Genomic DNA, 12,684 nt, shown 5'->3' on the forward strand with positions numbered 1-12,684 from the left:
GTTTTGTATTTTAGTAGAGACGGGGTTTCACCGTGTTAGCCAGGAAGGTCTCGATCTCCTGACCTCGCGATCCGCCCGTCTCGGCCTCCCAAAGTGCTGGGATTACAGGCTTGAGCCACCGCGCGGCCCCAAGGCCTTCTCTTTCTCATGACTTTTTTTTCTCCTGCTCAGAAGTCTACGAGGATGCTTCCGGGTCACGCGGCGCCGACACCGGGAATCATGTGACACCAAGATGGCGGCGCCGCGGTAGCTGAATCCGGGTTGTGGCGTCCTAGGAGTCGCGACGGTTTCTGCCCTCGGGCAGTGAGGGGCGGCAGCGCTTGGCTGACCCCTGCGGCGTCCCATAGCCTCGCGTTAAGCCTGGTTCACAGCGGGAGCTGTTGCTTGTCGCGGTGGATTTCAGGGAGTGCAGGTGACCCCGCTGCAGGTTTCTTGTGCTGGCCGCGCTCGCTGGAGGAAGAAGAGAAGGGCATTTAGGCCTGCGGCCTTGGCGTTCATGAGGCCTCCGAGAGCTCCGGAGGAGCTACAACTCTGAGGGGGCGGCTAGAGTTCGAGTCCTCAGGTGTGTGAGAAGCAGCCTAGGACCCCGGGTTCGGGGAGTCGCAAAGAAGGCGGTAAGGGCTCCGCTTCTTTCTCCGGAGGCCTGCCTTCTGCGCGTCGATTAACCCCGTATTCTTTCCCACTTCCTCTCAATGTTTTCTTCATACATCTGGAAATATGATCAGCGCCCCTGACGTAGTGGCCTTCACTAAAGAGGAAGAATATGAGGAAGAGCCTTACAATGAGCCGGCCCTGCCTGAGGAGTACTCGGTGCCGCTCTTCCCCTTCGCCAACCAGGGTGCTAACCCCTGGTCAAAACTGTCCGGGGCCAAGTTTTCGAGGGACTTCATTCTTATTTCCGAGTTCTCTGAGCAGGTGGGACCCCAACCGTTACTGACCATCCCCAATGACACCAAAGTTTTTGGCACTTTTGATCTCAATTACTTCTCCCTGCGTATCATGTCGGTGGATTACCAGGCTTCCTTCGTGGGCCATCCTCCTGGATCTGCCTACCCCAAGCTGAACTTCGTGGAGGACTCCAAGGTGGTGCTGGGAGATTCCAAGGAGGGAGCCTTTGCATACGTGCACCACCTTACCCTATACGACCTGGAGGCCCGTGGCTTCGTGAGGCCGTTTTGCATGGCTTATATCTCTGCAGACCAGCATAAAATCATGCAGCAGTTCCAGGAGCTTTCAGCCGAATTTTCCAGAGCTTCTGAGTGCTTGAAGACTGGCAACAGGAAGGCATTTGCTGGGGAACTTGAAAAAAAGCTGAAAGATTTGGATTACACCAGGACGGTGCTGCACACAGAAACGGAGATCCAGAAGAAAGCCAACGACAAAGGCTTTTACTCATCTCAGGCAATTGAGAAAGCCAATGAACTGGCCAGTGTGGAGAAGTCCATCATTGAACATCAAGACCTGCTGAAGCAGATCCGCTCATACCCTCATCGGAAGCTGAAGGGGTGTGATTTGTGTCCTGGTGAGATGGAGCACATCCAGGATCAGGCCAGCCAGGCATCCACTACCTCTAACCCTGATGAGTCTGCCGACACAGACCTTTACACCTGCAGACCAGCCTACACCCCAAAACTTATAAAAGCAAAGTCCACCAAGTGTTTTGACAAGAAGTTGAAGACCTTAGAGGAGCTCTGTGACACTGAATATTTCTCCCAGACCCTGACTCAGCTCAGCCACATTGAACACATGTTCAGAGGAGACCTGTGTTACCTCCTCACCAGTCAGATTGATAGAGCACTTCTAAAACAACAGCACATAACAAACTTTCTCTTTGAAGACTTTGTGGAGGTCGATGACAGGATGGTGGAGAAGCAAGAAAGCATACCCTCTAAGCCCAGTCAAGACAGGCCGCCTTCCAGGTCTCTAGAAGAATGCCCAATTCCTAAAGTGTTAATTAGTGTTGGTTCTTACAAGTCCAGTGTGGAGTCTGTGCTAATCAAGATGGAGCAGGAACTGGGAGATGAGGAGTACAAGGAAGTGGAGGTGACGGAGTTGAGCAGTTTCGACCCCCAGGAAAACTTGGACTACCTGGATATGGATATGAAAGGGAGTATCAGCAGTGGTGAAAGCATTGAAGTTTTGGGCACGGAGAAGTCCACCTCTGTGCTTTCTAAGTCTGACAGCCAGGCCAGCCTCACGGTACCATTGAGCCCCCAGGTAGTCCGGAGCAAAGCAGTCAGCCACAGGACCATCAGCGAGGACAGTATTGAAGTCCTCAGTACCTGCCCCTCTGAGGCCCTCATCCCTGATAACTTTAAGGCCAGCTACCCAAGTGCCATTAATGAAGAAGAATCATATCCAGATGGCAATGAGGGAGCCATCCACTTCCAGGCAAGCATCAGTCCTCCGGAGCTGGGTGAGACGGAGGAGGGCAGCAGGGAAAACACCCCATCACAAATAGACTCCTGCTGTATTGGGAAGGAGAGCGATGGTCAGCTGGTGCTGCCCTCCAGTCCAGCCCACACACACTCTGACGAGGATGGAGTGGTGAGCAGCCCCCCACAGCGCCATAGGCAGAAGGACCAGGGGTTCCGTGTAGACTTTTCAATGGAAAATGCCAGCCCTTCTTCCCGAGACGACAGCTGTGAAGGGTTTTCCGCTTATGAGCTGGACCCAAGCCACCTGCTGGCTAGCCGGGACATCAGTAAGACCAGCCTGGATAACTACTCAGACACCACCAGCTATGTGAGCAGTGTAGCCTCCACCAGCTCAGACAGGATCCCTTCTGCTTATCCTGCTGGCCTGTCTTCCGATAGGCATAAAAAGAGGGCTGGCCAGAACGCCTTAAAATTCATCCGCCAGTACCCCTTTGCCCACCCAGCCATCTACTCCCTGCTCAGCGGGAGGACACTCGTGGTCCTGGGGGAAGATGAGGCCATAGTCAGGAAGCTCGTGACTGCACTGGCTATCTTTGTCCCCAGCTATGGCTGCTACGCTAAGCCCGTGAAACATTGGGCCTCCTCCCCTTTGCACATTATGGATTTTCAGAAGTGGAAGCTTATTGGCTTGCAGAGGTAACTGGTTCCAGGTGTTGGGGAAGGGCCTTGGCCAGATAGGGATGAGGCATATTGGTGTGGTGGAGCCAGAATCAGGAAGCCTGGCTTCTAGACAGGGCCCAGTTCCTACCACTGTGTTACTTTTGACAAATCATCCCCCTCTCTGGTTTCCATTTCCCTGTCTGTCATGTAAGGGGGTTGCAGTTCCTAGGTGGTTGCCAATCCTCATCTGTCCCTGAGCTGTGTCAAAATTATTAGGGAAAGTTTTTATTTTTATTTTTTTTGCGACGAAGTCTCGCTATTGTCCCCCAGGCTGGAGTGTAATGGCACCATCTCGACTCACTGCAACCTCCACCTTCCGGGTTCAAGCAATTCTCCTGCCTCAGGCTCCCAAGTAGCTGGGATTGCAGGTGCCTGCCACCACCCCCGGCTAACTTTTCTATTTTTAGTAGAGATGGGGTTTTACCATGTTGGCCAGGCTGGTCTGGAACTCTTAACCTCAGATGATCTGCCCGCCTCGGCCTCCCAAAGTGCTGGGATTACAGGCGTGAGCCACCGCATCCAGCCGGGAAAGTTTTAAAAATCATGGATTCCTGAGTCACACCCTTCGAGGTTCTGATTCGGTTGGTGTGAGGTAAGACATGAAATTTATCTGTGGCCCTCGCCAGCCAGACTGCAGGGAGCATCCCTCTATAAAAGCAAAAGGCTCATCAGAAGGGGCAAGACGACTCCGGGGGAAAGGGTTAGGCCGCTGTCCCTGTAAGTGCTCCTTCAACCTTCAGAGCACGCGCAGATGTTGGGTGCTGGGAGCATCTGCCGCCAGCGTCCTGCACAGGCGTGAGGTGCGGCGGGCAGGGGTGGGGAGCCTTGTACCCTGGAGGGTCCCCTGTGGGGCCGAATGGGATGGACTACAGCTCACCCACAGAATACTTGGGGGAGGTGTGCAGAAGACACCATGTGAGGGTATCATAAGATGAAACTGTTGTGGGCCGTGGCAGTTAGCAGGAGCAGTGGGTGGTCTGGGTCAGGTCCTGGTGTGCCACCGCTCGCTGTCTGGATTCGGACCAGCCATCTTATTCATTCAGTCACCCAATCGTGTTGAACACCTCTGAAGGGCTCCCGGGGCCCACCTGAGAGCCATCGGAAGGCTCCACCTTTAGTGCATGTCCAAAAAGCACAGCACAGTGCAGTACTGGGCCCTGAGAAGTGCTCAGAGGGTGGAACCGGCACCGACACAGGCAGGCAGACTGGGGCCCACCTGAGGCCCAGCTTTAAAAATCATGAGCAGGAGAGATGTCTTCGGTGGCTGTGACCTTCCTGTCCTCAGAGGTGTTGCGCTGCAGAGGCTCTGCACTCTGAGCACCGTGGTCCAGAAGCGTCTCTCTTCACTCAGGCCCATTGTTCACATGATGGACTCTCTCTCAGGACTCTCACCTCAGAACACCAGTCTTGCTCGCCCTTGGTTTTTTTCACTCTGCCTGGAAGTGCTTATAGTTGGGTCAGCCATCTGTGGGGATAAGAGATGACTAAACCACCAAGCTGGTCTCCTGTCATTTGCGGGTTTTTTTGTTTTGTGTTCTTGTTTTGGTTTTTTTTTTTTAGACAGAATCTTGCTCTGTTGTTGCCCACGCTGGAGTGCAGTGATGTGATCTCGGCCCACTGCAGCCTGTGCCTCCTAGGCTCAGGTTATTCTCGTGCCTCACCCTCTCCAGTAACTGGGATTATAGGCGTGCACCACCTTGCCAGGCTAATTTTTGTATTTTTTGTAGAGACAGCATTTCACCATGTTGGCCAGGCTGGTCTCAAATGATTGGCCCACCTCAGCCTCCCGAAGTGCTGGGATTACAGGCGTGAACCTGGCCCTGCTGTCATTTTAAGTGAACACCAGGAGTCACTGTATTGCTTACTAAGCAGCAGTCACAGGCCCGGACCAAAAAGCAGAGCACAGTTCTGGCGGGAGAAAGTGCTAGCCTAGCGTGTGTCAGAGACCCTGGGTTGAGTCCTGGCTTGACCACTAGCTAGCCTGGTGACCTTGCACAAGCTGCCGCTTCACCCAGTCCTCTGTGTCCTCGTTGGTCACAGAGGTGTCCTCCCACAGTGGGCATGGGAAGTGCAATGTGAAGCTGCAGTTGGGGTGCTGTGCGCCTGGGGGCTGGAGGCCTGAGGCTTCTCCCTTCCTGTGTCATCTGGCTTCCTGAGGAGGAGCTTTATGGAAACAGAAGTGGAGGAACAGTTAGAATAGCCAGCTTCTTCCAAAAGAAGTGTCACTGTTGGGGCAAGTGTCAGAGCTGCATCAGGGGATGCTGGGCCTGGGAGCAGGTATCCTGGCAGAGATGGAGGGGCAAAAAGGTGGGAGGTGAGGCCTGGGTGCCCTGTGGTGGCAGCACCTGTGGATCTGGATGTGCAGAGCTTGGGAGGTGTTTGACTCTGGCCGGCCCCACTTTGGGGAGGTGAGGGTGAAGGCAGTAGAGAGCTGAAAAGGCCCCGGAACACGGGCCATGCAGTATGGGTTGAGGAGAGTGTCTTACTGCCCTTGTGAGCTTTCTTAGCTGTCAGCCACCTGCAGGCCCCAATTCCTCCATGCCCGTGGGATACATGTGGTCCATAGCCCAGTGCTGTCCCTGTGGTCAGGATGCATGGCCTGTGTGTCTCAGCTGTCCCATCTCTGTGACCTTGCTTTTGCCATGGTCTGCCACACACTCCTCAGTCCCTAGAGCCCACGCTGCTTCTGAGGGCCAGTTCTAAGGCAACTCTATGAATCCCCCAGGTCTTCCCAAGTACAACCTTTCTCAAGGAGAACGAGACCTCATCTCCCTTCACTTCGCTGTACTTGTGCACATTTCTTCCCAGTCAGACTGAGCTCATGCAGGACAAGAGTTCTAGGTCATTCTTCATTACAGGGTTAGCTCCCAGGGCAATGCCGGGATGTTACAGATGCTCTGTAAATGATTGTTAAATATACAAGAAGATAAAACCCAGGAAGGGAAAAGTACTATGAGACCTTGGTCCCAAGTCACCGTCAGTCCTTTTTACACCATACCTGTCTGACATAAACCCTAAATGTCCAGGCCCTACAGGGCAGTCCCTGCTGCTCTGAGGAAGCTGCTCCAGGAGGGTGTTGAAGGAACCACTCCCTCACTGAGTGAACACTGGCTTTTTCTGGCTCTGACGTGCCAGGCATTGGGGCATGAGACCAGAGCAGATGCAGTTCTGGGACTCTAGAATCTTGGAGCTCCTTGTCCAGTGGGGAGAAGCCAATGAACAAACAGCAGTCACCCCACTGGTCAGTGCTAGGCTAAAAGTAGTGATGGTGATGACAGCGCCTACTGAGGACTGGCATTGTCCTAAACATCACTCATTTTGTCTCCACAGCGACCCCATGAGGGATGTAATAGTAGTAACTGGCCCGTGCAGTGGCTCATGCCTATAATCCTAAATCTTTGGGAGGCTAAGGCAGAAGGATCACTTGAGCCCAGCAGTTCAAGACCAGCCTGGGAAACATAGCAAGCTTTCTTCTCTACAAAAAATTATCTGGGCGTGGTGGCATATGCCTGTAGTACCAACTACTTGGGAGGCCAAGGTGGGAGGATTGCTTGAGCCCAGGAGGTGAAGTCTGCAGTGAGTCACGATTGTGCCACTGCACGCCAGCTTGGGCAACAGAGCAAGACTCTGTCTCTAAATAAAGACAGTAGGAATTGTTATCTCCATCTTATAGATGAGGCTCCGAGAGGTTAATGAATTTGGCCAAGGTCACAGCAAGAAAGCAGGAGAGGCTTGGGGAAGGCTAAATATGGTTTAACTTGAATTAAGTACAAGAGGGAGAGAGGTTATTTCAGGCAGAACAAAGAGGTTTTGTTTGTTTGTTTGTTTGTTTGTTTTGTTTTTGAGACAGAGTCTCACTCTGTCGCCCAGACTGGAGTGCAGTGGTGTGATCTCGGCTCAGTGCAAGCTCCACCTCCCAGGTTTACACCATTCTCCAGCCTCAGCCTCCCAAGTAGCTGGGATTGCAGGCGCCTGCCACCACGCCCGGCTAATTTTTTGTATTTTTAGTAGAGACGGGGTTTCACCGTGTGAGCCAGGATGGTCTCGATCTCCTGACCTCGTGATCTACCCGCCTCGGCCTTCCAAAGTGCTGGGATTACAGGCGTGAGCCACCCGGCCTGAACAAAGAGGTTTCTAATTTTGAGGCCCCACTGAAAGCTTGCCAGGGCTCCAAAAAAGAGTCCATTCAGCAGGAATTGGACCAGAAAGGGCTTTGTGGGCCACCCACGGCGTTTGACCTTGACCATAAGAGTGGTGAGGAGCCCTTGGAAGATCACGATGATCAGATTTATCTTCCAGGAAAAGCCAGTGCATGCTGGATAGGTGGATGCTGGCCTGGGGACAGGAGGCCTCACCTCCCAAGCTTCTGCCTCCACTTTCCCGGCCCTTGCCCTTCCTCCTGACCTTGGCCTGTCTGTTTCAGAGTGGCCTCCCCTGCCGGTGCCGGTACCCTTCATGCCCTGAGTCGCTACAGCCGCTACACAAGCATCCTGGACCTTGACAACAAAACCCTGCGCTGCCCCCTTTACAGAGGCACCCTGGTGCCCCGCCTGGCGGACCACCGCACACAGATCAAGCGGGGCAGCACCTACTACCTGCATGTCCAGAGCATGCTCACTCAGCTCTGCTCCAAGGCCTTCCTCTACACCTTCTGCCACCACCTGCACCTGCCTACGCACGACAAGGAGACAGAGGAGCTGCTAGCCAGCCGCCAGTCGAGCTTCCTGAAGCTGACCCTGGGTCTGGTGAATGAGGATGTCAGGGTGGTCCAGTACCTGGCTGAGCTGCTGAAGCTGCACTACATGCAGGAATCTGCAGGGACCAGCCACCCCATGCTCAGGTTTGACTATGTCCCCAGCTTTTTGTATAAAATCTGAGGTCGGTCCCAGCCACTGTGACCAAGACCTGTGACTCAGGGTATGGGGAGGGGAGGGGTTGGCATGACCAAACAGTTGCCTGAACTGGACTGTTTAGGTTTCTGGTGTCTGGCAGCATGGTTCCCACGTGGCTCCTGGTAGTTTTCAAGTTGGACATGGGCAGAAGTGGAGCCTGGGTCCCTCTAAAGGCGTCTGGAGGGATGGTGACAGCTACATTTGGCTCCCTGGTGAAGAGAGGCCCCTGGATGTAGAGGGGGCCTTGGTTTTCTGAGGACTGGCAGCCAGGGCAGAAGGGAAGCCACCAGTCCCTTGGTGGGGCAGGGTGAGGGCAGGAAGGCCAAAACCTGATGCGAGGAGCACACTGACCATATTCAGCATTGCCAGACACTTGAGTGGCAAAATGAGCGAGGGCGGCAGCCCGGTAACTGTTGTGGTTTGATGGAAAACAGGAGAGCAGAACACCCATCACCTCCTTCAGACCCAGATGCAGACCTTTATTTGCCTCCTGGAGCCTGCTGTCCCAGGGGAGGCCCTGGACCAGCCAGTGGGAGGGAGAAAGGCTGCCACCCTTTGGGTCGTGGGAAACATGCAGCCTTGGCCTCAGGGCCACAGAGCGTGAGCAGCACCCTGTCCTCTGTCCTCACCACCTTTACCTGGGAGAGAAATGCCTGTGAACGGGCCTTGGGACTCACCCCCTACGCTCTTTCACCAGGAACGAGCAGAGTGTTCCCTAGTCCCAGTGTGAAGCGGGCACAAGTGACCAAAGCCAATGGTGAGGACCACCTTGGGGGCTGGAGAGCACAGCAGGCAGAGCAGGGCTGAGGTGCCATGAGGCCATCCCTGCCACGCAAGGGAGGAGCAGCCAGCAGCCCTCCTGGGTGGCCCACTGGTTCCTGCTGGCCAGAGTGCGTGAGCACTGACTGTCCTCGTGGGGAAGGTCTGCAGACCCGTGTGAACATGGCAGAGGCCACACTCCAGCTCCCACCCACACAAACTTTGCAACCACTTCACTACCTCTCACTGGGTCTCGTGGGCATTGGACAGCACGGTTCTGTTTAGTCAGCTGGTGCAGGTGGTCGGCCCAGCCGATGAGAACTCAAATGGCATGGATTTCCTGGATGAGCTACCACGTGACGCTCTTCAGGTTCTGCCTTTGGGAGGCTGTGTGCACCTCAGTCACCACAGCTCATGGCCCTCCCCAGTTGAGTCCCCCTTCTGAGGACAAGTTTGAGACTGGGAAGGAGACACCCCTGGTTCCGCCAGCACCTGTCCCACTGATAGTGATCCCCTGGCCTCCCCGAGCCTCCTTAGGCAATGGCCACTGGTTTGTAGACAGAGGGTTTCTTGCAGCCTTGAAAATTTTATTCCCTAAGTGGGGACAGCTCTGGGTATTACTGCTTCTTTGATTTGTTCCACAAAAATTGTGCTGAAATGGACCTGAATCAGCCCTGGGTGTGCATCTGTTGGCGCCTACTGCTGAGGCCCGGTCTGCCCATCGGCCTGTAGTACACACTTGAAGTCATCACAGAGCCAGCCAGCTTCACTTCTCATCAAGGAGGCAGAGACCCCGGTGGAAGCCGAGAGTGACCAAAGAGGGCTTGCATCACGTCACTCCAGTGGTTCCCTCTGGTGGAAGCCGAGAGTGACCAAAGAGGGCTTGCATCACGTCACTCCAGGGGTTCCCTCCTTGTCCAAGTCCTCGTTGTAAGGGCATGGCCCATTGGCTCCAGCTGTTGGCTTCTGTTCAGGGTCCTTGCTCCCATCAGAGGTGTTTGATGTTGCTCCTGGGGCTGTGATGGAGAACCTTTTGTGGCAGATGGCGCTGCCTACATCTCATTGGTTCTCTGTACCTGTGCCCGTTGCACATGTTCACAGACAGGAGAGTCGCCAGCAATACCTTGGCAGCCTTTAAATGTGAAACGTCTTGTTATTTGCGCCGGAGGCAGAGGCTGTGCAGGGAGCCTGCTTCTCATCATGGGCTCCGTTATCTGTACGGCTCCCCCTCCTCCTGTTCTAGATGCTGATTTGTTTTCTCACTGGCTGGCTAATTGCTATCTGCTTACGCCTCCATGGCCATAACTGTGCAACATTTTATCTGAGAAGGCAGGAAGGTCAGAAAGTGATCATTGGCGCCACCACTGTGGCATTCCTGTCACCAACACAGAAATTCACAGCTCATACTCTTGCCTGGGAAACTTTGGGAAAGGCTCATGAGTTTGGGGCAGATCCTGAATTGCAGCCACACTTGGCCTTCTAGAAGCTGAAGCTGTACACTCAAGTGGTCCTAAGTAGAAGTCCACTTGGGGTATTTGCTGGCATACACCCTCAAGGGTGGTTCAGAAGGCCCTGAGACCTAAGGCAAAAGGCTCCTGGGGCATGAACAGAACAGACTGTCTCAGGGCAGCCATAGAAGTGGCAAGCAGGGCCAGTCTCCCTCAAGGTTGTTCTTCATTAAGTAAAGATGGCTTCATGACTAGTGTTTGAGCTCCCAGATTTATATTTGGGTTAAAAACTAACTTTTCAATGTGGCAGTTTCAAAGGATTACTTGATGCAAAGTATGTTTCCTTTCAAAGGGATCTTGAAGTGGTACCAGGACTGAGTCATAACTTGGGCAGAGGCAGTTAACACTGGGAAGCCCTGCCCCTGCCTATGCCCCCTTCACTCTGGGGAACTGAAACCTACTATGCAGTGGGACTAATCTCATCAAGAATTTTCAGTTGAGGCCGGGCACGGTGGCTCACACCTGTAATCCCAATACTTTTGGGAGGCCAAGGCGGGCAGATCACCTGAGGTCAGGAGTTCGAGACCAGCCTGGCTAACATGGTGAAACCCCGTCTCTACTAAAAACACAAAAAAAGTTAGTCAAGTCCGGTGGTGCGTGCCTGTAATCCCAGTTACTTGGGAGGTTGAGGCAGGAGAATCACTTGAACCTGGGAGGCAGAGGTTGCACTGACCTGAGACTGTGCCACTGTACTCCAGCCTGGGCAACAAAAGCAAAAACTCCGTCTCAAAAAAAAAAAAAAAAAAAAATTTTCATTTGAGGTATTCTTCCAGTAGAAGGTTAATCAGTTTTTAATGAAACCATTAAAAATAACACTTCCCAGAAAATAGATGACATCAGTGCCCCTTGCTACTTCCTCAGTCCTCACTGTTGCTTTGAGGGCCCAGGTACTGAAACAGGTTGTCTTGAGTTTTGTGTCAAGCTTTTCCTCCAGTCCATTATCCCCCTCCCTCGTTTCTGAAGCAGTCTAGGTTAAACTAGCCACGCGGGTAGTTGTGGACTGGTCATTTTCAAAAGCCCCACTTTAGAGATCAGGCCACAGCTTTTTATATCGCACAGGACACATCAGCCTGAGCTGCTGCCTCATGCCTGTTTCCCCAGGAACCTCACTCCTTTGGTGGAACCTTGGGATTTTAGAAATTGTGGCTTTTCCATACCTCATTTACTCCAACAGTTGAAGTTACACACATTGCTCCCGAATTTGGAAATAGACCACAGTACCTTACCTTTCATTCCCCATCTGGCCTTTACTTTCTTTGCTTCAGTGGTTGAAAACAGTTGCCATATTCAAAGTATAGTAGATTTCAACCTCACACAAACAAGTCCCATTTCACAATCCTAGGAAGGCCCACCAATTTCATTTCACGCACCAGGGCGGCTGCAGTTGGAGGCGGAGGGCAGCCCTCTGCTCACCGAATGTCTTGCATGCGCTGACTGCTGCCCGCGTGCTGAACATGCCCCGCCGCCCAGGCCCAGCACTGCATGTTGGGTCAGCGTCTAGTGCTGCTGTCATGTCTTTGTCTGCACAACCAGTAGCATTGTCTCAGCCAGGGGGTTTATCAGAAGGTGTGCAAGGCTTTTGGGGGAACTGAGCCCCTATAGTGGGCAATCTCCTTTACCTTCCCACCTCCCTGAAAGCACAGAAGACAGTGCCTTGGTTTGTGCTTTGAAGTAAACCAGCCAGCTTTCTGGTTTTGCCCCAGTACTGTGATGGAACATAATCAAACTGGAGATGTGGTTTTGACACTGCAAAAAGGAAAAAGCATCAAGTTTCTACTTCCGGCTGGAAAGCAAAACCAATCTCAGCTGACAAGCCTGGGCAAACTAAGTTTTCCTGAGTCCATTCTCCTTCGAGCCCTGACCTAACCTGGCCTTACTTCATTAAGGTTTGGTTAAAGCAGTGGAAAGGAGGAGGCAGGAGTGAATGGGGGTGTGGGGAGGGATGAACACTGCAGCCGATTCATCTGTTGGTAGGGCCCCAGCTTCTTGGGAGTGCTTATTCAGCTCAAGAGTGGAGGCTGTACATAGCGAGCCCTGGAGATGGCAGCTTGTCTCCAGCTGGGGAGGGTTCAGGCCCCTGAATTGAAGACCACTTTGGTAGCAGAAATGTAGGGACTAGTGAGTCACCCACAACTCACGGATTCTGCAGCAGCTGCTCCACCCACTATAAAGCAAATGCCAACAGGCTAGACCCCAGATTGCAGGGACTGCCACCTACAAGGTGGGACCACAGGCTGCCTCACCGGGATTGTCTGCCACTAAATAGCTGGAGTCACAGATTGAGATAAATGCCACCTTCAAGGTTGCAGTGAAAAGCATAGTCCTATGTGATGAATTCATATGTGTTATTTTTTAAAAAGCTATTTTATTACTGCATGTTCCTGTCCCGTCTTGTGAATGTGAGTCCCCGCCACCACATGAGCTGCA

At 53.2% G+C, this 12,684-nt stretch overlaps 1 protein-coding gene across 1 annotated transcript; it reads left to right on the plus strand.

The window, feature by feature from the left end:
- Positions 1-46: 46 nt before the first annotated feature.
- SMCR8 (SMCR8-C9orf72 complex subunit) lies at positions 47-12,012 on the plus strand. Its single transcript, XM_017854199.1, has 2 exons — positions 47-3,074; positions 7,522-12,012. Exons 1-2 carry the CDS (start codon positions 718-720, stop codon positions 7,973-7,975), a joined length of 2,811 nt encoding a protein of 936 aa, XP_017709688.1. The 5' UTR covers positions 47-717; the 3' UTR covers positions 7,976-12,012.
- Positions 12,013-12,684: the final 672 nt, after the last annotated feature.

Source organism: Rhinopithecus bieti, unplaced genomic scaffold, assembly GCF_001698545.2.
Source record: "Rhinopithecus bieti isolate Rb0 unplaced genomic scaffold, ASM169854v2 scaffold_37555, whole genome shotgun sequence".
NCBI lineage: Eukaryota > Metazoa > Chordata > Mammalia > Primates > Cercopithecidae > Rhinopithecus > Rhinopithecus bieti.